The 25,821-nt window shown below is 49.1% G+C and overlaps 1 protein-coding gene across 1 annotated transcript in view; it reads right to left on the bottom strand.

Moving 5' to 3' along the window:
- Positions 1-258: 258 nt before the first annotated feature.
- The window catches only part of camk1da (calcium/calmodulin-dependent protein kinase 1Da), a 29,242-nt gene continuing 3,679 nt past the window's right edge, over positions 259-25,821 (bottom strand). Inside the window, exons 2-11 of the mRNA XM_030113323.1 lie at positions 14,342-14,473; positions 11,281-11,355; positions 7,187-7,325; positions 6,737-6,863; positions 5,452-5,527; positions 3,172-3,284; positions 2,639-2,717; positions 2,327-2,414; positions 1,583-1,871; positions 259-1,395 (exon numbers count right to left, since the gene is read on the bottom strand). Coding sequence (XP_029969183.1) covers positions 1,271-1,395; positions 1,583-1,871; positions 2,327-2,414; positions 2,639-2,717; positions 3,172-3,284; positions 5,452-5,527; positions 6,737-6,863; positions 7,187-7,325; positions 11,281-11,355; positions 14,342-14,473 — 1,243 coding nt within the window. The 3' untranslated portion in view covers positions 259-1,270. The remainder of the gene's footprint in view (positions 1,396-1,582; positions 1,872-2,326; positions 2,415-2,638; positions 2,718-3,171; positions 3,285-5,451; positions 5,528-6,736; positions 6,864-7,186; positions 7,326-11,280; positions 11,356-14,341; positions 14,474-25,821) is intronic.

Raw genomic sequence — 25,821 nt, 5'->3', positions numbered from 1 at the left:
TCTCTGTCGTTCCTCAGTTTGTTTCGTAGTAACCTGTATGCGAGTCCCTTAAAGGGTGATTCTTTATAAAAGTCTTAAAAAGTAAGAAAAAACAATAAAGAAACCAGAATCTCTCAGACAACCACATCCACTCCGTTTTCATAGAAAGGTTTACAATCTCTGCTCACCGTCTGATAAACACACGTGGATGGCAGCTAGTCTGTGTCTAACAACATATCGGACCCTCTCTGTGCAAAATAGATAAAGCGCTTTGCTCTGTTTTCACATCTCAACAGTCATATGGTACTTTTTTAAAGCACTTCTTAAAGCACAAACAGACAAACACAAGAAAATAACTGGTCTTAAAGGTGCTGTGTGTAGCGGATCCATCGCCGTCACGTGAGATTGCAGCGTCAGTAACGTCAGTGTCGAAGATAACCAATCGTAAAGGGTTACGGCTAAGGCTGCTCATACAAAAAGTTTTAAATAGCGAAATTAAGGTTAATTTTTATGTATTTTTCTAAATATAAAAAAACGTTTCAAAGCTGTTGTCTCTGTCCTGCTAGTAAAGCCCATGTTTAGCCTTTAGTCAACTAGTCCATATGCATAGATCCGATGCATTAGTTATTCATCTTCCCCTTTGGGCGACTGAGTCGCACACCTTTACACGTTTCTCTGCTTTTGCTTCAATATGCAGATTGTTTGGTAATGATTCCCAGACATAAGGAGGACGTGAGAAAAGCAGAAAACACTAGTTGTCAAAATAAAAGCTCTGCAATATCACAGCGACACTAATGCACCTTAGAAGCTACACAAACCACCTTTAACAGCAACAGTGACAATAAGAAATTAAATAATCCAGTTGCCAACAGTCAAAAACCTAAATTGGAACAAAAAAAAAAGAAAAAAAGTTCGATGGTGCAGGAAAGACCAGATTCAAGAGGGAAGTTGATGCTGAAGGTCAGCGAACAATACGGCAGCACCGGGTCCGCCGGGAGTCCGTGGACGCGCCGTCTCCGCTGCGTCGTCCCGGTTTGTGGAGCGCGGACAGTATGGCAATGGCGGCTTGAGCCGGCGGGGGGTGGAGGTAAAGTTCTCTGCTCTCTCCCGCGAGCAGGGCGGGGTACTGGCTGGGGGGGAGGAGAGGGGGTGGGGTCGCGTCTCAGAGAGGGAGGGGAGGGCGGAAGAGGAAGGGCGATCGTCGTCCTCTCCTCCGTCGGGCTCCGACTCGCTCCGTCGCTCCGCCTCACAGCGCCGTGGCCTCCCAGCTGGTCCCCCGCGGGACCTGGCGTCACTTGGTCTCGGTCAGCACCGGGGCGGGGACCGCCGAGGGGTGCGGCCGGGCCAGCTCCGCCCCCGCGGCGGGGGAGGAGGCCGCGGACGCCAGGCTGCAGGGCGTGACGGGCGCCGTGACACCTGGGAGAGACAACCGGCCGCTCAGTCAGACAAACTCTTTGTTTGAGAAAAGGGGCTCCGAGCACTGTTGTCATGGAAACGGATACCAAAATCCAACGATCCCAGCATAGAATCTCTTTAAGTTTCAGTTTAAAAAACTGTACAGTCATCGGATTGTCTTATTCTAGCAACTTTGCTCTGTACTCACATTCCTTGCGTGGAGCTGCGATGTTGTTGTCTATGGAAGAGTTTTTGCTGGCGCTGGCGTTGGAGCTCTGGGCCGCCTGGCCGCCGTTTTGGCTCTGAGCCGACTGGCTCTGGCCGGCCTGGCTCTGGCCGGCCTGGCTCGGCCTGGCCTGGCTCGCCTGGCCCTGGGCCGCCTTCGGCGTCTGACCCGGCCGGTTTGGCGAGTTGGAGGCGTCCATGCTGCTCCCCATGCTGCTGCCCAGCTGCAGCCGCCTCATGTGTCGGACCACGGCGGTGGCGTTGAACGCTTGCTGCGGGAAGAGACGAGAAAATAACATTTCTTTTTCTGTCTTGTTCAAAAGGGAACATTTTTAGCGATATAAAAGACTATTGAAACGTCTAAAGCGGAGAATTATTAAAAAACGTCTGTCTGCTCCCACAACCGAGGCTTTTAGTTTGATGTGTTGGTTTTGAATGAGGCCTCTGTGCTTTCAGAGCGCCGTCTCACAGGCAGGGGGGCTGTTCACATCAGGGATTTATGTAATTTCAAAAAGATCTAAAATGAGATTTTTCTCTTGATAGTGGATATGAAGCTGTGGGGGGAAAAAATGGCATTGTTTCAGGTCGAGTGATTCCTCCATTTTTCTCCCGGGGGCTGCGGGGAGAAAGCGGAGGATGATGAGGGGTAACTCCTCCGAACGATTCGGAGAGCGGCGGTCTGCCGACGCAAACCTGCTGAGAATAAACCGCAGCAAACAGAATTTACCCTCCATTTGCTCTTGGCAAAGTTCTTCCTGATCTGCCGGCTGACTGACTCATGGATGTTCTTGCAGAGAGCCGTATCCCCAGCGATCCTACACACACACACACACACACACACACACACACACACACACACACACACACATAGAGACATGCACAAATTCTCTGTTAACACATCTGACTGTACATCAATATCGGTATTGATTTCATGCCTTTTTGTAATGCCTGCCTTTGATTCAGTGTTTGCATGTATGTGTGTGTGTGTGTGTGTGTGTGTGTGTGTGTGTGTGTGTGTGTGTGTGTGTGCGTGTCTCACCAGGGATGTCTGAGTGCCTGTTCGCAGGTGAAACGCTTGGCTGGATCCTTCTCCATCAGGCTGCTGATGAAATCCTTGGCTGAGGGAGGGGAAAAAAAAAAAAAAAAAAGAACATCAAACTGCCATTAAACGTCAGTGAGACGACGTGCCAACGCACGCACTCACTGTACCGTCGTAAAACGGCGGCGTTTAAACTGTTCTCAGGCTCATCCACTCAGACCGAGACCCGAGAAACACTCATGATCTCTGGCATTCGTCTCCTAAAGCGGACGATGAATCAAACCTGACAAGGCGTTTATGGCGTTCGATGAGTTAAGGGAGGGAATCCGCGGGCGAGCATGAATAAATGCTCAAAAACAGTCCTGGTCAGGAGATATTTTGGAGTTTTCTGGAGGTTATAGCACCTCAAATACCCAAAAGCTGCCAAATGTACATAGCTGCTGTCTGGCTCTGATCTAACGCTGTTTTATCACGACTAAAACTCAAACCCTGGGCTGAAGTTCGGGTTTCCAGACGGACGGACGGAGGCTCACCTGAGTCTGATATGTCGTCCCAGTAGGGGGCGTCGAACTCGTAGTCGGCTTTCAGGATCTGCTCGAACAGCTTGGAGTCGTTCTCGTCGTAAAACGGCGGATAACCGCAGAGCCTGCAGGCACGACATCACTACTTCAACTCACTTTCACTATAAAAGCCACGAGTTGCTGTATGTTTAGCATCATTTCAGCGTGTGGTTAAGTTTACACATGCGTAGTGTGGCGATTTCCTTGCGACAGAGTGTGAGGTTGTGATCAGGTTAAAGTGAGATTACTGCTTCGCGGTGATGGCGAACACAAACGAGCCGGAGTCCCAGTCTGATTCCCCGTAATGAGTCGGCTGAACGCGGCAGCCGAAAAAACATCATCTGCACCTCATTACCGAAGCCGCGGATGCACCGGGAGACTTTCATAAAAACTCATTAAAATGCCGTTCCCCATCGATACACACCGGAAGAGAGGAATAAAGGGAGAACGCGCCGGGAAGGGAGGAAGGAGGGCCGAGCCTGGCGCGAGGAAAGGACGGCTTTCCGCTTTGTTTTCCTGGTTTCGCATTTGCTTAAAGACTCAGCTGACCATCACACACACACACACACACACACACACACACACACACACACACACACGCGGGTGATTATCATGGTTGATTACCTGATGTGATCTTTCCACCTGAGTGGAAGCTAAAAGCTAACAAGGTCTGAATCTCAACACTAATTGTGCTAATTGCCAGCAGGGAGCTGCAATTTCTCTCTCGCTCCCTTCTTTTCTTACACACACACACATACATGCACACACACACACACACACACACACACACACACACACACACAGTGACCCCATTCTCCAGTGAGCCGCCAGCTGCAGAAACACCTCATTTTACTCACTATAATTGAGAAACAAAATGTTAATTGACATCCGAAGACACACAGACACACTCGTAGCACACAAACCCACTAATCTCTTTGACAGGTACCAAACTAGGCTAAGTTCGCTTTAATGGTTTGCCACCTCCGCGCTTTATTAACCCGCGGAAGACCCCTGACCCCTGGCCCGCTGTCTGACCTCCCGGTTGAGGAAATAAGCTGTGGACGGAGCCGACACGCTCTCATAAACGGGGACACAAAAACACGTACCTTTGAGTCAAAGTCAAGAAATAAATCTGCATACAGCAACTAAAACGGTACTTTCTACTGCTGTTATATAAGATACTTGATCGTAGTGATCAGTTGTTGTTACCGATCAGTTTTCTTCTCATTCATTCAGCTGCTTTCTGCTCGGTTTGTCTCCACCGACTTGGTTTGCTTTTGTTTACTCTGCACTTTTCCCGTGGATTACGCCGCAGTATGACTGCAGATTTGCAGAGTTAATCCCGCGGAGAGCTTTAAAATCCACATTGAGAGCACTTGAATTTGATTCCACTAGACGGACTTGGGGAGACGGTTCGTCTTCCCGCCTTGGAATGACAGCATTCCCACTTTATTGAGCGGAGTGCCTGCATGGAGCCCTGCTTTCCGCCCTCAGAAACATATTTTTTCGTCCGTTTCCCTTTGCTTAAACACTCTTAAATGAGCAAACACACATAAACTCTTATGTCGACATAAGGGGGAGGGGAGACGCAACAAAAGGAGAAAAAAAAAAATGGAAAAAAATAAGATGCAGCTCGCAGCTCTGTGTCCATACAAGGCCATCGGGTTGAGCTCCATCTGGCTCCGCCGACGGCACACAAACCACATTATCGCCATCTCACACACACGCACACACACACACAGAATTACTAAAACGAACAAACACACGTGCGCTCGCACCAAGTGTTGCTGTGGACACTCCGTGATCCACCGCGGATAATTAACCTCGTGGAAACAATGCGAGGCGCTTGTGAGCGGCGTTCTGCGGTCCCCGATCGCGATCCGCCGCATACCAGACGGCGGTTTTTTTGTGTGTGTGTGCATAAGCCAGGATACGTGTGAGTCACTGTGTGCCGGAGTTGCGTCTGGATTTCGAAGCGGCGTTCGCGTCTGGCAGCGGTTTGAGCTGCAGAACCTGTGATTGCGTCTGTCCGTCATTCGTGCCTTTTACAGGAAGACAGGCGCTGACGGCGAATGGACAGATGCAGGAAACAGCCGACTTTGCAGATTTCATGCGACATACGGCGTGAGTGCGGCGTATGCCGTTAACCGTGAGGAATCTGGCAAAGTGTGAAACGTGGCGCCGGCTGAAACGGGCTGAGATCAACCCGCTCGGCGGTGTGAAGTAACACCGAGGAGACGAGCTGCGACTCACAGGATGTAGGCGATCACGCCGATGGACCAGCAGTCCACCGCCTTGCTGTACGGCTTCTGGGCCAGGACCTCCGGAGCTGAAAGGCAGAGACGCAGAGAGAAAATTACTCATTTTGACTTTCTATTCAGCTCGAGGCCCAGTAAAAGGCGCCGCGCGGCGTTTTACGTGGAAACGCAGCTGCTTAATGAGCCCGAACACAGAAAATATGCAGACTCTTTACGTTCATGTAAATTAAAGTCACATGTCCGCACGGTTAAAATGGTGGGAAATTTTCCGCAGGAGGTTTGGACTTTCACCCTGCACGTAAACAGTCCGCAGTTTCTCTCCCGTTTCAGCGCAGGGTCACGCTCCGGCCCGGCCTCGCTCTCGTTTCTCGCCGCCGCTGGCGATTGCGAGGAAGACCGGCCTGGACTGACCTTCCTCTGCCGCTCATTACTACAAAGCCCCAGATAGAGCAAACCTGAGGACAGTGAACTCAGCAGAAACATCGCCTCACAAGGCTTTTCCGACACACACACGTATATATACACAGGCCGTGCAAACCACAAAGAACACACAAAATACCTCATATCTCATTCCAAATATAAACTCTGAAAACTGCTGCTGAATCAGAAGGATTAGGAGAGTTTATTAGTTAACCATGAGTCACCCAGAAAGCCTTGTTTTGTTAGACTTGGGAGATTTTTGCACAGTGTGGTCACTGTGTCTGGAGCTCGCCAGTTTGGGACGAACACGGTGTGAAGAAACTGTTTTATTCTTAATTCATTAAACTCAGGATGAAAGATGCAACGCTTTGAGCTACGTAAAGGAGTCCAAAATCTTAAATCTTAATTGTGCCGTTCCAGCGATCATCGCTCCGTTCCTCCTCCAGTCCTGCAAGCTGCAGATATATTTAGAAACTGTTTGAAGTGGAAATGCCCCGAAGCGCGGCGAACTTCCGCACGAGAAAGGTGGAGGTCGGAGGTCAAGCTGTGGAAGATTCTGGAGGAGGGGAACAGTGGAGAGCCTGAAAGTGCCTCTGTGTGTGTTTATTAAGGTTTTACGCACCAAAAAAATGGCAGAAAATTCCAAAACTACGCTCCATCTGTCTCCCATATGAGCACACACAAACAGGAATCTTCACACACACATAGTGACTGGATGCAAAAATTCACATAAAATATAAATATCACACATATTTACAATCTTCTACATCGGTGGCAAACGTGTGAACGGAGAGTTCAACATGGAGACTTTCAGGTTGAGAGAGGAAGAGGAGCGACTCCGCCGGAGGCGAGGGACGTACCCACGTATCCCGGCGTGCCGCACGCCGTGGACATGACGTCGCCGCTGCCCTCCATCTTGGAGAGGCCGAAGTCGCTGATCATGATCTTTGACTCGTCTTGAGGATTGAAATACAGCAAATTCTCAGGCTGCGGGGAGAGAGAGAGAGAGAGAGAGAGAGAGAGAGAGAGAGAGAGAGAGAGAGAGAGAGAGAGAGGGGGGGGGGGGGGATACAGATTCATCTTTTCATCCATGTTTAACCTTCATCCCTCCTTCATGTCGCTCCCCCCGGCCAATCCCGTCTCTTCTAACAGTCGGCACACGCCACGCTGACCCACAATGCACTGCAGGGGTCAAACCCCTGCCCTCTGCGCTGCAGTAAATCTTCAAGCTGGCTGATTTATAGGAAGGACACGTGTGTGTGTGTGTGTGTGTGTGTGTGTGTGTGTGTGTGTGTGTGTGTGTGTGCTACCTTCAGGTCTCGGTGCACGATGCCCATCCTGTGCAGGTAGTTGACGGCGTCCAGGACCTGCCGGATCAGCGTGCTGGCGTCCTTCTCCGTGTAGAAACCCTTCTCCACGATGCGGTCGAACAGCTCGCCGCCGGACACGCTGCCACGGGACGGGACACAGCAAGAGTGTGTGTGAGTGTGTGTGAGTGTGTGTGTGTGAGAGAGCGACATCATCTATGACACAGTGCAGCTCAGTGAGCGAACATGATGACGGCAGTAATTGAGGAGGAGAAAACCTCCGATCGAACCCGGTTCAGTAAAGTTAATCTGCAAATTTGCCCTCCGGCGGATTCCTTCAGTACGCCGCTTTGTGTTTAATGACTCTGTGCCACATGAATTAACTTGTCCGGGGATACACACTGCACAGCTGGCACAGGTGGCTCAGATCCCCCCCCCTGATGGACAGGCGCATGGCGCCCCCTGCTGGAGGAACAGATGGCACCACAGAGGGCATGCAGCCGGGGTAGAACACCCGGCTTGGTGCACACTAACCCGAACTCTTAACCTTTCTACTCAATAAAGAAATGAAAAACACCAGCATACAATCAAACCTGCAGACAGGAAATGATGAGGATCGTAGTCGTGAGAGAACAGGAAGAGGAAATACTGAGTAAAAGAGGTTATTAACTAGCGTGTGCATCGATAAAGTGCTGAAGAAACGGTGTACCAGGCTGCCCTGTGTGTGTGTGTGTGTGTGTGTGTGTGTGTGTGTGTGTGTGTGTGTGTGTGTGAGATCGTCACGGTGACAGATCAGATTATCAGCCTGTAGAACTAAACTAATGAAGTTTCTGGAAAAAAGAGATCAGAATTAGTTGCTAATCCCCCCGTTCTGTCTTCAAAGAGGCCAGCGACTCGCCGGTCGTGTCTGGGAATGACGGGACGCGCACACACACACACACACACACTCACACACACACACTGAACGGGAGATCAGCCACCAGGCTGCATGGTTGCATAAGCATTTGCGTAAGGACGCTGTGGCAATCAGACAGGAGCTCACGCACACACACACACACACACACACACACACACACACACACACACACACACACGCACAGATAACAAAAATCCCATTAAAAACATACACACAACTAAAGACAAACAGATCAGATTAAAATCTCCGTCAGACATAAAGTCAAATAACAGGAAATGTGTTGATGTGACAGACGAGGTCGGGAATCGCTGCTCCTTTAGCAATACCTACAATTTAATATGAATCTATCTTCAAGAAGGATCAGATTTTCTTTAATGTCCTGTTGCTCCGTCACTGCAGGATCAGCATCACATTCAGAGTCCTGCTCAAGGGCATTTAGGCACAAGGCCATGCTCACACAGGGAATCGAACCGATAACTTTGGATCGGTGGAAGATCTGCAAGACGTCAGACGATGCCGGATCTAAACGTCATGCAGTCTGGAGCGAATCGCGCCCGGTTTCAGCACCGTGAGCTGAATGGAAGAGCATGAGCTGCGTGTGGAGCCCTCCCCTCTGACTGCAGGAAAAGTGAAATTGGTCTGAAAGCATGTCGTCATCTGTCCTTGGCAGCCGGCCACGTCCCGCTCGCTAACAGCTTTCTTCTGAGGACGACTCCCCGCAGGATCCCCAAACCGCCGCCGCGTAGCCCCGTGCTAAGGAAGCCGGGGACGTGATTGGCCGCGAGCGTCACGGCCTCCGCCACGCCCGCCCGGAGATGGCGGTTTTTTTTGTTGTTTTTTTTGTCTGTTCTCCTACGTTGACCTCGGGTGTTTTCTGGCTCCGGCCCTCGCTGCAGAAGCCCTTGGCGGTTGGCAGGACTCGCACTGCAATCTGTCAGGTTAAAACCTCAGATAGAGGACCGAAAAAAAAAGAAAAAAATTCAGACTGAACGTCACAACATTCCTCCCTGCCTGCTTTTTGCTGTCCCTCCATCCATTTCTCCGGCGTCAGCTGATCCGTTTGCAGCCAGGCGGCCTTATCGAGGCTCGTACATCACAGCTGACAGCGGGCCTCGCTCCCTCCTCCCTGTGTGTGTGTGTGTGTGTGTGTGTGCATGAGATGAAGGGCCATTAGCGTGTCGAGCTAATCACAGAGGAGCGTCGGGGACCGCGGCCGAGCCGCTGCGGTCATCAGCTGGAAAACCCCGGCGCTGCACTCGCACCTCCGCCCCGCCGCCTCTCATCTCAGGTCTTGTTTCTTCGCACAAACCCTCGAATCAGATTAAGGCAACACGGCGCAAACAGTCACGCAAACACTATAATTGCCCTAATTATATTAAACTCCTAATCTGTGCAAACATAACCTGATTAACACAGCCAGAGAGCGATTATGCAGGAGCTCGATAATTACGTCTTATTTGGGCATTTCTTCTTGCTTTGAATTTGTGTTTGTGTCAGCTAAACTCCACGCTTTCTCCTTTTGTAGAGGCAGAAGACTCACGAACATGTGAGGAGATCAAATATGAAAAAAAGTGCTTTGTTTTTGTATTTTTTCATTTATTCCATCCTGCTTTTCCACGTTGCTGAAATCCAGATTCCCCCCGAGCCTCGTGCGCTTCAATTTGTCTACCTCACAATATCGAAGCCCGCCGTGCACGTGGCCGTATTGATTTCCATGGCGGCACATGCCGAGCGTCTCCCCACGGCGGGGATTACGGGAGAGCGGCTGTGATGAGCACGAATCAGGCGAAACGCTTGCCAGGAAGCATCGATCCCAACTGCACAGAAAATAAACAGGAGTCCTTCTTCCTGAGTGGGATTTACTGTACGTCCATTAAAAAAATCTCAAAGCACAGATATTTCAATAAGGAAAGTCAAAAATCAGATTCACATCCTCAGAACCCGCAGATATTCTTGATATTAAGATACTAATCGCTCCTGAGGAAAGCCAGCGGCGGATTATGAGTTTCGTCTCAAACTGCAGAAGACGTCAGAAACAGACGGTCGCTTTGACGGTTTCATTCACAACAACAGGAAACGCAGCCGAAAGGTTAAACGGCTTAGAGGTGGAGTTAAGTCCTCGGACTGGAGTCTGGCCATGGGAGAGGTTTAGAGGGACGAAGAGGAGGAAGAGGAGGAGCAGCTCTGAGAAAAGACCAGATGCTGTCCTAACTGATATTCGGAGAAGGCCAACTAACCTCTCCATGATTTTTCAAAGGCCAAAAGGAAAAAAACAACTCATCTAATTTCCACAATTAATTCATTTCAATATTCATGGGAACCGTTCTTTTTATTTCATCGGTATATTTTAAAATAAATCATGTTTTCCGGCCCGTTCAGACGCCACATTGAAGAGTCTTCATCCAGCCGCCTTTGTCTTCTTCCAGTAAAACGTCAGCCGCCTGCTTTCCTTTCTTTCCTGTTCATTGTTCTGTCGGACGAATTCGGCTGAAATGTGACGAACGTCATGATCAAAAAGGGAAATAAAAATAAACTGGAGTTAAAAGTACAAGCTGGCGTAAGAGAAACGTGTTTTTTGTGCCAGAATACGATCAAATGGGGGGGGGTCCTCCTCCACGGGGTCCGGAGCGTGACCCCGGACAGAGCGCCGCTGTGAGACGTGGCCGATAACGATCCCGCCCCGCCGCCTCCTAAACACAGATCCTGTTGTGTAATCCGCCGCCGCGACTTCCACCTGAACTCCGCTGGCTGTTTCCAGCAGGAGCGCCAAACCCGCCGGACCGTCGGCTCCTCTCTTACGGAAGCGGCTCTGACCCTGAGGAGGAGGTCAGTGGGGCACCGGCGGGCGAGCCGGCATCCCGCACGTGTGTGTGTGTGTGTGTGTGTGTGTGTGTGTGTGTGTTAGAAGGAGGCATCATGAATATCTGGCTCCTGCGCTGCTGTTTGATGAATAAGTAATTAAATCTTAGCAAATCAAAGTGTGAATGATCTGTTAAAAATCAAACATTTCTATTATTATACAGTTTCTCTTTTTCTGTCTTTGTTCTGAACTAACTCCTCTAATCTCATTCTATCCTTTCACTTTACCTGCATTGGAATTTACTCATAGATTTTGAAATTTTTACTATTTTTGAACTCAATTCTCTTTTAATTCAGTCGTTTTCCTTCAGACAGAACTCACAGCTGCATGATCAGGTAGAGGTGGTCGGGACTCTCGTAGATGTCCTCCAGCGCCACGATGTTCTCGTGCTTGATCCTGCAAGAACAGAGACGGGAAAGGGTTAAAATCTGCGGCGAGAAAACCACAGGGCTGCTAATCCTGGTGCTGAAGCGCTGACAGTTTGCCTCCTCATTAAGTTTCTGTCACATTAATCCCAGTGAAGCACTGAGGGGGCTTCGCTCATGAACCTAATTCAAATCTCCACATTGACACAGTTTTAAACTCGTGGGGCGACCGCAGAGCCATAATCTGAACTCCGTTTCCCGCAGCTTCTCATTATATTGAGATTATTGGACCATTTCATGCATGGATGACTATCATGTTGCATGATCAAAAAGCCCCAGAGCCGCTATTAAGTGACCCATGTAGTGAGTTCTGTCACGCCGTTCAGAGCCGAGTCACTGCTGACGCACTGCTGGACGTGTTTTGGATAAAGCCATACAGGTGATGGATGAATGGATCTCAGATGATCGTGTTTGAAAAGAAATACAAACGGTTTTAACAATAAGATGCGACATCCACCGAACTCCGAGTCTCACTGGAGACGTAAAAAAGACGGATCCTGCGGCGAGCGCTCCACATTAGACAGCTCCAGTCCTCCCCAAACCTCCTGTTGCTTCTCTCCTCACCTCTCCATGGTTACAGCAGCGTGATGAGGGTGTTTCCATCCCTCCGTGTGTGTGTGTGTGTGTGTGTGTGTGTGTGTTTGTGTGTGCAGGCGCACATTCGCTGCCCAAATACCTCATACCTTGTAGGAACATGATGGAATTTGCCAGCGGGCGTGTGGGTTAATCATCTCTTGCATTGTGAGCAGAGGCGATTCCCCAAAGGTCTGTGCACACGCTAACACACACACACACACACACACACACCACACACACACACACACACACACACACACAACAACAACAACAACGTGCACAGCAGGCGCACAGGTGAGCATCTCACACTTATTATGTAGTGTATGATCTCGACAATGGCGGGCAAGCAGACGGCGAAACAGACGAGAGCGGAGGGATGACTCACACACACACACACACACACACACACACACACACACACACACAGTCTTGTATTTCTATCCTTGTGGGGACCGTCCATTGACTCCCATTCATATCTAGCACCTAACCCTGACCCTTACCCTAACCCTAACCCACACCACAACAAAGCCTAACCCTAAAGAAATGTTTTTGCACTTTTACTTTTTTCAGTAACAACAACATGGTCAAGAAAACACTGTTTCTCCTACTTAGGACCGGAAAAAGGTCCCCACAAGGCACGTCGTTCCACGTTTTGCTATCCTTGTGGGGACATTTGGCCCCAACAAGGATAGAAATACGAGAACACACACACACACACACACACACACACACACACACACACATATTTAAGCCCTGGCTGAGATAATGAAGGTCTTGGAGAAAGCAGCCTTGTTAGAGTCTGATGTGTAAGAAAAGGAGGAAGGTGAGAGCAGACATGGCGGGTTGGGGGTGGGGGGGTGGGGGGGTGGGGGGGGGGGGGGGGGGGGGTTAGGGGGGTTTCAGGGACCCGCAGACGAGAAACCAGACGTAAAGGCCAGCAGTTAAATGCACTGTCACTGAGATTCACCTCCACACTGATTACTGAGTTACTGAGTGTTCCAACATCACAACAGGCAGCATTTCTGGACGAAAACCAGCTGGAGAACGGCGACCTGATCTTCCAGGCTGAGAACACACTCCGATTCAACCGTGGATGATTAAAAAGTTACTAAACTTAGAGGATCTATTTAGACACAGTGCAGCTTGATATGTGGGTCAATGGTAGTGGATAAAGGTCAACTTGCCTTTGTAGCCAGTTCCTTTAGAGAATCAATTAAATATTAATACAAACCAATAATAGAAGTGGAAATTGTTGGTTTTTTGATCATCTGTCATCTATTTTCACACTGCGATGTGACAAAACACATTTAATAAGATTATGTTTTATTTTAGGGTGATGAAGAAGAAGAATTGGTGACGGTGTCAGCAATCAGGAGGATGTGGACGGACTTTACGGGTGGACAGGTTTGCTTTTGCCATCTGCTGCTGAAACAAAACAAAACCTCGAAAAACACCGAGTCTGTTTTTATCTCCATCATCCGGCTGCCATAAAGGCACAATGCAGATTCCCCCTCCACAGCCGACCCGGCGTCTGGAAGAGACGGCCAGTCTGCTCGCCGGTGTTTACGGTAATGAAAGTCATTTGTCTGAGTGAACATTTGTGTTTCCCCCTCATTACCGCAGACGATGCTCTGCTCTTCCGTATCGCTCGGCGCTCCGGCCAATTCAGACCAAGATATTTTACTAAATAAAACTGCATCTTTATGCTGTTAAAGCACCACACAATATGAAAACACAGCTCCTTCTTGACGGTTTGATGTCGGATTTGACGCCACTCGATACGTCTGACAGCATCCAGCTCTGCCGCTCTCTCATTTCCCAGCCTGGGAGAAGCTGTAACTACGCAGCCCGACGTGCTATCGGCACATTCTGATGCTATATTTTCCCTGGGTCTCTGTCATGCCTTCAGCTTGTGCACACACACACACACACACACACGGCGAACGGCGAGCCGTGATTTATTACGGTATGCTGTCGCGGCGCGCTCGGGATGATTCCACCGGGCGGCCTTGTCCGATCGACACCCGCATGATTCAATGTGAAGCTGGCGTCACGACGGGAAATCTAATCAGGGAGTTCAGAACGACGGCAACATCCGCCGAATTCAAAATCACGCCAGCAGAGCGCGGAACATTTCCTCATTCGATGCGTCATTAAGTAAAATATGTGACAGCGCCGATGGATCCGTCTCGCAGATGCAGAAGTTTCGGTGTATTTATATGTGGGTGTTGGTTTGTGCAGTGGGTGGGCTGTGGATCGTGACCCGGGGGCGGAGGGGGTTTACGGGGGGAGGCGAGACGGCGGGTGTGTACGCGTGGAAGAGGAGAGGAGATGCACGGTTGCCCCGGTAACGCAGAATTAGCAGGCCTGCGGGAGCTCACTTCCTCAGCACGGCGATCTCGTTCTCGATGCTGCTCTCCTTCCCCTTCAGGGCCTTCTTGGGGATGCACTTGACGGCGAACATGCGTCCGGTCAGCTTCTCCTGGGCCAGCACCACCTCCGAGAACGCCCCCCTGGGAAAACACACACAAGGGAGACGGATAAGCCGGCGCCGTAATCTCTCGACTTCATCTGAACGTGAAGTCTAACAGGTCAAAGGTGGCGAGAGGTGAAAATCCAGTTAGCCCTGAGCTGATTGAATTCACACCGGAGTGAATCTCAGACTCGACGCCGTCGCTCTCATCCACACTTCATCCCACAGGAGCATAGATATTCAATTTAGACTCACTCCATGATTCCGCCTCCTTTCGACCTCGATCAACATAATCACTCCCTTGTAATTTGACACCTGCTTCATCATCTTGCCTGCAGCTGTATCTAAATCAAACTACCATACATGGCGATGTCTCCTCTTCATGTGACCGTTTTTAATTCGAAGGCAAAACTAAACTGAATTATATGTTTGATGATAAACACAGCTCTCCCCTTTCACCATGAAAATATGTCTTTCATGTGAGCCTCGGTATGAAGCGCAACGGAACAACATAATCATATATCTGATGAGCCTGACTGAAGTCGAGCGTTCCGTCTGCAGTCAATCATTTCCATCCCGTCATGACTGACAGCGTCTGTTTTGCTCTCAGGTAGGAATGTCTGCATCGAGCATAATTACAGCGTTCCTGATCGGAAGCTTCCACCAAGGTGTATCAGGCACAATCTGGTTCCGAGTGACTCAACACGTTAGTCATGATTTGTCAGTCGCGCTTATTTTCAGGGTTTTTCTTGTGAGTCACAACTATATAATATCCACACACAGTTATTTTGCCCATTTGCAGCAGGTACAGTCTGCATCTGATGAGCTTAATTTGTGGGAAAAGATCTGCTGAGTGTGACATTAGTAATTTATTCCACGGCTGAAAAACGTTGCAGCGTTGGCTCACACAAACGGATTATCCTCCATAACTGCCGGGGCGCTGAAGTCAGGAGGGAGGGGGGTAATGGGAAATTACGATTCAGCCCCGTCCTTCAGATGTGGAATGGGGATGTACATCGGAGCGTGTGCGTCACGGAGACGGAGCGCGGCGATGAATGGAGATGAGACCGCTGAGCCGAGCGTCGACTCCTGTGAATTAAAGCAAACATGCCCCCCCGTCCTTATCTCCTGCCCTCTTTCCTTGTTTTCTCCTTTTCCTTCTTTTCCCGTCCAGCTGTCAGGACGCCTGCAGCTGACGTCCAAACTTTAAAAACTCTCTTCAGGCTCAAGCGTTGAAGGCGTTTGAATAAATCTATATCAACCTGATTAAACACAGCATACAGTCAAGGCTCTTTTCTCCTGCAAGAACCCTCCGCTTCATTTCTCCGTCGTGCTGGAAAATGATTTCCAGGCCGCCTTTCAAACGTCGACGGCTCCAATAAACCTTCATCACACCTTCTCCTCCGGAGGCTTTTGTTCATCGACCGATTCGTTCGCTCGTATTGTGGTGAGTGTGTTTGTACTGCAGGGGGGGGTTAGCTCCTCATTCAAGGAGAAAGAGTCCGCGGTGAATGAGCTCTCTATCGCATCAATGTGTGTGTGTGTGTGTGTGTGTGTGTGTGTGTGTGTGTGTGTGCAGTGGTGCAGAAAGCCCCCCGAGCTCCTCTGCAGCACAGCGCTTTTGACAAGCCGTCCATCACACACCAGGCCGGCTCGTCTCCCAAAAAAAAAAAAAAAAAACCAGACAAGGGCCGAGTCGGCGGCGGCGGCGCCGGCGCCGGGTGTTTTCCTCACGGCTCTGAAGCGAGAGCCTCTCCTCCTCTGTCGCTCTCCGCCGAGTCTCTCACTTCACGCTCCACACATCTTTCACAGTGCCAAGAGATCACGCCGCCTCCGGTTGCCCCTGGTGATCCAGGTGGATCGTCTAGCAACCAATAGCATCCCTCCGGTGAGTACACACACACACACACACACACACACACACACACACACACACACACACACACACACACACACACACACACACACACGTATGGCCGCACTCATCAGATCAGCGGTGCAGAGGTGCTCGTGCTGATAATGGCTGTTCTGTTGTGGGCTTTGGTGACGTCAAAGCCAGACAAAACAAGTGGGCTAGAACTGCAGCAGCACACACATCCACACACACACACACACACACACACACACACACACACACACACACACACACACACACACACGTACTCACGCACTGACTTGCAGGGACAAAGACGACTTGCATGAGTTAAACACAACAACTGGCTGCTTAGCTAACAACACAGATGCAGGTCTCCGCAACAGTAATCAAATCCCAATCACACAAAAATGTTGGCAAACGCTGTGTGTCCCTGCGTCGTTCTGGTTCCCACGAGACGGATCGGACCCCACAAGCCGGGTAAACAGGGACGCAGACACACACAAACACACACACACTTAGAGCCGTTCATTCATGAGTCTCAAACAAAGAGGAACATGAATGAGCTTCTACAGCAGGAGAAAAGCCATTCAGAGACACAAACACACAGATTTCCCCCTCTATCTGTGTGTGTGTGTGTGTGTGTGTGTGTGTGTGTGTGTGAACTCAGCCTTAACCTGTTCTAAACTCCCAGCCTGTTATAATCCCAATAATCCCATAATAACATCAGCAGAGGATGCAGGTAAACAGGTAACAGCCACAGCATCACTGCTGCGGCTCTCAGTTCTCTCAGCTTATAAGCCAAAACAAGTTTACTTTTTCCATTTTTATCTACGTATACACTGTACCTATAGTCACTTGGCATCTTTGTGAATTGACTGTGTGTGTGTGTGTGTGTGTGTGTGTATCAGGGGTTTACTGACACTCCCTGCTCGCCGCGATCGATTGCGTTTGTTCCTGTATGAACCTGTGTAATTGTGTCAGTCGAGCTCGGCTGCTTCCATCAGTGCACCGAGCGGGAAAATGTATTGGAAGCTACGACCCGAGCGCGTCCGCTCGCCGAGCACGCACCCGACGCAGCGTGAGTCTGCACGCACACACACACATACATATAAATACGCAGCGTGAAACAGATTTATGGCAGGAGAGGCTAGAACAGGCTTGAAAGGTGAGGCTGGCATATTTCACAGCCGTCGGTGTTTCTCAAATACGTTCAAGGTGAGACGTCTAAAAAAAGATCACAGGCTTCCGCCGCTCTGCTGTTTTGCAAATGACCTGGCACGACTGGCAGCCGCCGTGGCGAAGTGTGACGGAGGAAAACCTAGTTGACACCGGCGGCGTCTGCGTCTGGGATTAAAGGAAGAGAAACTCCTGTCTGGTTCTTTAAAGGTGAATGGATCTATCAGCGATGAGAGACCTGATCCGTCCACTGCAGCCTGGAGCTTGAAGACCAGATGTCAAAAAAATGGTCAAACACAGAGGGGACAGAAACAAAACCCGGGCTCTCTGAAATGCCACAAATTGCGCAGAGCGATTACAGTAATTCAGTGAGAGAGAAACATTAACGATCGGGAGCAAACACGGTCGTCCCGCCTGCTGAAGCCTTCATAAACTCCCTCCTGCTCAGCGTTTGGGGAACGTTCCCACAAAGCTTCTCAACACTGTCTCTGTTTTTCTAAAGGTTTTCATCCCCCCCCCCCTTCAATCGCTGTTCATCTGTAGCATTTAATCTCTGCTGTACGCGCCGGACTTTTAACAACAGTGACGTCTGAACGCCGAGCATTAATGGCACTATTAAGCAAAGTGGAAGTACAGCTGAGTGAAAGAAGGCACAATGCAGGCGGAAAGATGCTGCTGGCTCCCTATTGCGTGCACACACTCACACACATGCACACACACACACACACACACACACACACACACGTGCACACACACACGCAAGCACACAGAGAGGAATAATGCCAGCTCTGTAGATCTGTTCCTGCCCGATCGATAATTAGCGGTTTAATCAAAGCAGAAGTGGTCGCCTCTGAATGGACTCATGCACACGCACACACACACACACACACACACACACACACACACACACAGCAGACAAGTCTGACAATGACAGAGCACTGGGAAGGACAATTACACAGTGCAAAGCTAACGTCATCACTGTGCAGGCCTCGGACACACACACACACACACACACACACACACACACACACACACATATATGCACTGCGACACACACACCATTTTTTTCATGTGCTTTGAATACAAAGCAATGTGCTTGAATTGCATCTCATTCTCTCGACGCCAGTGAAAGGACAGGCCATCTCTCCCCCGCCGAACATCCACACAGAGGAATGATGGGATGAAAAACAGACAAAAGAAGCAGGAAGACCTGAAGCCGGAGGAAAACGGAGGATTGGCGGAGTTTTGGATGAAAGCCATTTGGCTGTTTCACATCTCAAGCACTGAGCCCAACAAGGCTCCATGACAGGGTGTGATCAAACCCTGTGTCTGTAGTGGAAAGTGATTCATATAAACTGCAGTCCAATCCAAAGGCAGCAAAAAGGACGGACCGATTCAAAGTGATCCCTCACCCTTCATGCACGACATCTTTCTTTCAAAAGTTTCCTGTCTTTGTGTTGCTGTTGTGCGTCTGCCACGGTTCAGATGGCTTCTGCAGAGTTCAAACAAACACGCCGGCTGTGAACACCGGGATCCACTCAAGTGGGGTTACCATAGCAACATTAACCAAACCTGGTATAACTCACTGCTGAAACACGCTGCAACGCACTCCTGACACATTTCCAGGTGTGCGGGAGAGGGACTCCAAGACTCTTTATCAGCAGTAAATATCTCAAGGCGAAAAGGACGAGCGTGTAAATATTTATTTAATTTTGTATCGTTTCTGCAAATATGAAGCAAGGTATTTTGCATTCTGCTGTCATACAGTGACATCTAGTGGTCCCAGATGGTATGGGACGCAACGATACCACATTTTTAAAGGATAGGAAAGGTACAGGAACTAACCCTTGGCTACTTGCCAATAACGAGCACCAATATGAATGCTAAGAGAGAAACATACTCCCCCCGATCCTGTTCTCGATGCCACACAAGAGGCCCAACGGGACCAAATACAACAAAGAAGCTGCGTCACTGACAATAATCCATCTGCTTGTGTTTGATGCCACATTGAAATTGGATTACTACTGCCTTCTTTTGTGCTGCCAGCGAATCTGGACTCATCACACACCTCACACAGACAAAATCTCTCTCAAACAAAATTTAATCTGTTTAAAAAAAGGAAGATGCAAAGCAGCTCGGAGGTATTTCCACAGCTGGATCCCCACAACTTTGATTTACAGACTTCATTTTAGGATACTTTATGTGTTTCACTCCTTCTATAATCTTTTCTGACTCTCTGCTGTTAGTATTCTTCCAGCTGCGATGAATGGAAGCATATATAGGAAAATACAGATTCCAGCTGACTGCTCTTGTGCAAACAGAGCCAAATGCACGCAAACCTCTCATTTAAATGTTCCTACTTGCAGAGGATTTCACTAATGTTGTTATTCTTAGATGATCACCCACCCAAAAAAGTGCAATCTATTTGAACAAGTATGCAATTTTGCACACTTTATGCAAAATCTTAGATGATTATGGTCTTGGAATGCAATGTGGTCAGTTTAAGCTGTAAAATGAACTGATTATCGGATCCATGTGAACCTGTAGATACTTGAACATTTTCACTTTTGTTAGTTAATGTGCAAAATCAGAGAATTGCGAAAACTGCGTCGTCGTTCACAAGCATGAACGAAGACTTTCAATTAGCAGGAGACACTAAAAATACTGCTGTGAGGTCTCAGCTAATTGCTTTGAAAAATGAAGCTGAGGTTATGTGAGAAATGCACCAAAAAAACGGAGAAAAACGAAAACGAAATAAACACTGCAAAACAGTTACTGAAAGTAATACAATGCTCGTCAAAGAAGCAGTTTGTTGTTTATCAAGTCGAAATTAAACTCAAACGAGGAAACAGAACATAAGTTAAGTTCCACGGGGTGTAAATGTTTTATTGTGCCAAAACCGATCTTCACAAAATCCCCACATGGCGGAGGCTGCTGCTAGAAATACGCTGAGATGGAAGCGGACTTCCTTAAGGCTGCCTTGTAAATGCAACAGAGCTTAAAAACAGGTCAGCTGAACTATAAATGCTATTATCTTACACACACACACAGATATACCAAGAGCCAAACATCACTGACCCAAACACATCTCCATGCATTAAACACTTCCAGAGAAAGGAGGGTGAGCGGAGAGCACGGTTCACACGGTGTCTTCCTTCCCTCTGTCTACACACTATACGCCTCAGTTGCAGTGTAGGCTTAAATAGCACTGTTGCCACGGCAGCAATTAAGTGCCAATTATAGTCTGTATTCTCACAGTGACAGCAGAAGATGAAGACGGGCGACGGAGAAGAGCGCCGAAGCACAAATGCCTCAACAGTCTCGTGCGCAATTAAGACAAGAAACCCACTGAACAGACACTTCAGCCACAATTTGCTCCTCAGACTTTGACGGTGTAATCCGTCCCATCATCCACACCGGTATGGAAAAAAAAAAAAAAAAAAAAAAAGAAATCCGGGCTCCGCTCCATCGTCTGCAGCACCGTGACAGATGGAACATGCATGCGGAGCACTGCAGGACGAAATTAAACATTTACAGACAAACACCGGCCAGAGCAAACAGGGACGCATTACCACAGGTCACTATCTACTGAAAATAAACTACCGGACAGCACGGCTGAATTCACTGTATGCCGACGACACTGTATTTTTCCAGGTGTGTCAACATGAGAACAGAGACACAAAACATGGAAGCAAGGAAACTAAATGTGAATGAAACTCACGATTCTATCTAGAAACATATATATGGAGAAAAATACAGAAGTTAGAGATGAAGAAATATATTTATAGGTGAATAAATGTCTAGAGATATACAAATATATATACATCTGACTAGAACTATACATGCTATATGTAGGGGTTAATATGTGGGGTTTTCTCCAAATATTCTAGCTGTTTTAACATAACCGGTGTCTCAACATAGCCCACAGGTGTGAATGTAATTGTCTTTCTGTATTTTCACAGTGATAGATAAGAGTTCCAACACTCCCAAAGTCCTCTAACTGGGATAAAACAGTATGGAAGGACTCTGATTATCTTTCAGAAGCTGCTGCACAATAATCTTAAATGCAGTTTATAATATCTGTGAAATAACACCTGTAAAATGAATTCCTGCAAAACAAGACGGCATTCAGGAGTGGCACGAGGTGTGTGTGTGTGTGTGTGTGTGTGTGTGTGTGTGTGTGTGTGTGTGTGTGTGTGTGTGTGTGTGTGTGCGCACCTACATTTTATTCTTGCTGTAACGATAAATTGACACAGGAGAACACCTGATCTGTAAATAATAAAGCGTTAACAGAAGAAACGCACAAGGTGTGTGTGTGTGTGTGTGTGTGTGTGTGTGTGTGTGTGTGTGTGTGTGTGTGTGTGTGTGTGTGTGTGTGTTGTTTCTGTGTGTGCAGCTGGTGGGAATAAAACTGACTGAATAGGAAATCAAGATGATGTTTTCTGTCTATGTTGGGTGTTCAAATCACATCACAAAACACACACACACACACACACACACACACACACACACACACACACACACACACTGAGGTGTGGGTTTACCATGGCAACAGCTCTGGCTTCCACTGGGATGTCTGTAGATTTATTTCTCTTATGTTTACCAGCCTCTGCACCCTGCAGCAGCTGGAGCCGGTGTGTGAGGAAGATCATGGACGGCGGCGAATTCAAACATGAGCGTTTCAGGTGTTACTTCTGCTCAGTCATATTCTTTTCTTGTTATCAGAAAAGTGGATCAGTAGACTGTACTGATATGAATCGCCCGGGTTGTGTCCTTGTTTTGGGCGTACAGTCAGTTTTTCTGTAAGTGTATAATTCTGCATGCATTTATCCAAAACCATGAAGCTTTTCCGGTGCGAAAGCAAACAAATGAAACCCAGAGGATCGCCAAAGTGTTCTGGTGGTGGGAGATCTACAGAAACGGCGCCAGCACGGCGCCACGGCCTTCATCCAGTCGGTGCATGCTGAGGAAGCGACATATGGAGGGGCAGAAAGACACAGAGACGGGGGCAGTGGAGGGAAAGCGAGGGAGCTGGGGATGAACCAGGGTATTATTATAGCGATGAAAGAAACATTTAAAAGCCATCTGTCACTACAGCCTCTAATTATTGCCAGTATTGAGACTCATCCGTCGTTCATTTGTCCTTTCTATATATTATATTCCTGCTTTATTTCACTACATTTCCACATGTATCTCACACTGCGAGTCTGTTTCAATGGCAACGCCACTGACGACCATCAAGGCAATTCCACGTAAAAGACACGTGAAATACGGACTTTTCACAATGGAGCCACGTGAAGCAGGGGCCGCTCGCCCGTTCATTCATGCTCCGCCGTCGCAGGCTCATTCAGCGGCGCAGAGGCCGGCCACTGATGTCAAACCATATTTATGCGGGTGTGCAGCTCAGCCAAATATAATCTGACCTTTCGCTGGGCTTTAATGTGCCTTTATGGGTTTATTAAAGGAGGATTAGTTCTCCCAGCAGGCTGCCTGCCATTGCCGGGATTCTTGAAGATCCAGCAAAAAGAAAAAAAAAGGCAGAGCTTCATTCCACCGAATCTAACAATCAACTGACAACAATCTGCAGCAAATGCTCAAAGGTGACGTCAGCCACTTAATGCTGCCGCAGTTCTCGATACGAGCGCACACATGCGTGCTCCTACTTGTTTCTTTCACACAAACACATGAGCGAATCCGCCGCCGTCACACCCAGACGAAGCCGTACGCAGGAAGGCAGGCGTTGACACGAAAAACAGGTACTCAGACGGCTCTATCTCGTTTGTGATGAACAGATTAGAAGCGACCCGAAGGCCGACTGTATAATGTGGAAGGAATGCAGGGCGCCACCTGCACGCAGGTTATCAGGGATGAAGGAAAACCCGGCGGCAGCAGAGCAGGGCCGCCCGTTACGAGTGGCGGTGGCGCAGAAAGCTGAGGCGGAGCAGAAACTGTTGCGTGCATGCAGACTGCGTGAGTCAAGCCAGAGTCAGCAGCCGCCAGCTGTTTGGTTCCATTGAGAGAAAACATCAGAGACAGGAAGCGCAGTGGAACGTCATCATGTCAAAAGCTTTTCATATTTATCCATCAGTAATTCTAAAAGTCCCATCAAGTCATGAAAACCATCATTTTCCATCAGTATTGTTGATATCTTATTGTCACAACAACCTAGAAACCATCAGACATGCTTCCGTTCGTCAGTGGGAACACAGTGAGCATCACCTGAGATCCCGCCTGGGAGAACCAGATGGTCGTCTTTTCCTGTCGCACCGTCGGCCGCCACGTCACAGCCGAGCCGGCTCGCAATTAAACCGCGAGACGCACATCTGCTCAGGAGGTCTGCCTGCGTGACGCGCGCATGCGACGCCTGAAGGAGCACGTTGCAACGTTTGCCTCACACATGCACGTGTGTGTGTGTGTCTGTGTGTATACAGTCTACCCTGAATCACCTGTCCAGAAGACTGAGTGTGTGTCGGCCAACGGTGGAGCTGAGGCAGCGCCGCTTCCATTAACGGCAAGCGATCGTTCGCTATCTGATGGGCCAAGCGTTGTTTGGGTACACCGCGTTACGGCGTAACGACTCCGAACCGGCCGATCGCTGTGTGATAAGACCCGAGGAAAGGCGAAAGCAACCGCAGATTAAAAACTAGCAGACCCCCCTGGATCTGGACTCATGGATGAGCTCCTGTTAAAAACCTGATTAGAGACTTACATGAGTGAACCAGAGCTTTACACTAATTAACACTGATGCACAATTCATCACCAATGGACAGATCCAGTGTGTATCAGAAGACTATAAAGCCGGGATCATAGTCCAGCACAGACACGAGGAGCATGCACACACACGATCGGAGGTTTGAACATGCTCGGACACGTTTCGCATGTGCAGTGAAAATACGACGACGGCGTCCTGCCGGTTAGGAGCAGGTCCTCCGTCGCTTCTTGCTGAAGGAAGGGGGAAGAAAAACCATTGTGCACAATTTTGGGAGACTGCATGTTGTCCCTGTGCTCCTGTTGAAGCACTAACGTAAAATCTTGAAATGCAAATCTACTATAAAGACAATAGCATTGATATAAGTGAGAGTCTGGCGCCGGTTTGAGTCAGAGCTGAAACGCTGCTTCACTGGAACATGTGTGGTTGTGTGAGGATTCCTCGTCTCGCTCTTTTCCCTTCGCGGCAACAATAGACGGGCCGAGATGTGAGAGACGGACACAAAAAGACATCCTGGCCGACGACTCGCTCGGCTGCCTTCATCCTCTCCGCCGTTTCCGAGGTGAGCGCCTTCAGCGCCGCTTCGGTTGACCATTAATTCATCACCGCCACCAAGGAAAATAATTAATGGGAAGATTCTATCGGCCCGATTGGCGTAATGAGCCCCGGGATCTGAAGGGGGGCGAGAGAGAGAGAGAGAGAGAGAGAGAGAGAGCCGGCTTTGTGATGGCAGATGGTGGAAGGAGAGCGGCTGAGTGAAGAATCACTTCCGGCGTATGAATCCTTCGGCAGTGGAGCAGGTCGCCACCAGGGGCCCCCGAGGGCCCCCCCCACCGCAGGCTGATGGAGAAGCTCCCATTCCCCTCGCTTTCGAATTTCCTCCCCTCCCTCTCCCGCGGCTGTCGTCCCCGATCGGGGGGGAAACGTGGTCACCCGCCGACTGCTAAACTCATCACAACAAGCATCCGCGTCCCTGCAGGCCGTATCCCCGATTCCCCTCTCGGAAACCAGATGTTGTTGTCAAGACACTTCAGGATTGCACAACTGGACAGAATCCGAATCCTTCAGGTCCGGGGGAGGGGGGGAAGCCACCCGATCCACGGCACCTGCGGTTATTCTGCCTCATGCAGGGAGGCAGAAAGAGAACGTCCCGCAAATGTACAGCAAATTGGTGCAGCATGCAGTAAATGCCACTACAATAAAGTGGAGAAGTGAAAGGTTGGACGAGAAAATGTTTTAAATGTCAAACCTGCAGCAGTTTAAGCTAAAAACGTGTATTCCAGCAGAGAGAACTGGCTGTACCCGCGATCGGAGCGATGCTTTCACTCCCCCCTGTTTTTATGACATTTTTTCCGACCTTGCCTTCCACTTGAACAGACCTCCTCGGTGTCTTTCCCCTCTGACTGAATACGCGGCCGTCTGCGTGCGCGAGCGGCGAGAACAGGCGCGTGTCACAGCAGCGCGGGGACAACGGGCTTTCAGCTCGGGCCGCTTATAAGCCGGAATCGGTCGCCCGGAGGCTTAAAATAGAGCCTTGATCCGATAATGGACTAAAGTTTATGATCATTAATACGCAGAGGGCCGGACACACGTGTCAATCCGTGCAGAGGGACGCGCGCTCGCCTCC

This window comes from Salarias fasciatus, chromosome 17 (assembly GCF_902148845.1).
Source record: "Salarias fasciatus chromosome 17, fSalaFa1.1, whole genome shotgun sequence".
NCBI lineage: Eukaryota > Metazoa > Chordata > Actinopteri > Blenniiformes > Blenniidae > Salarias > Salarias fasciatus.
This window is presented reverse-complemented; position numbering and strand designations above follow the sequence as displayed.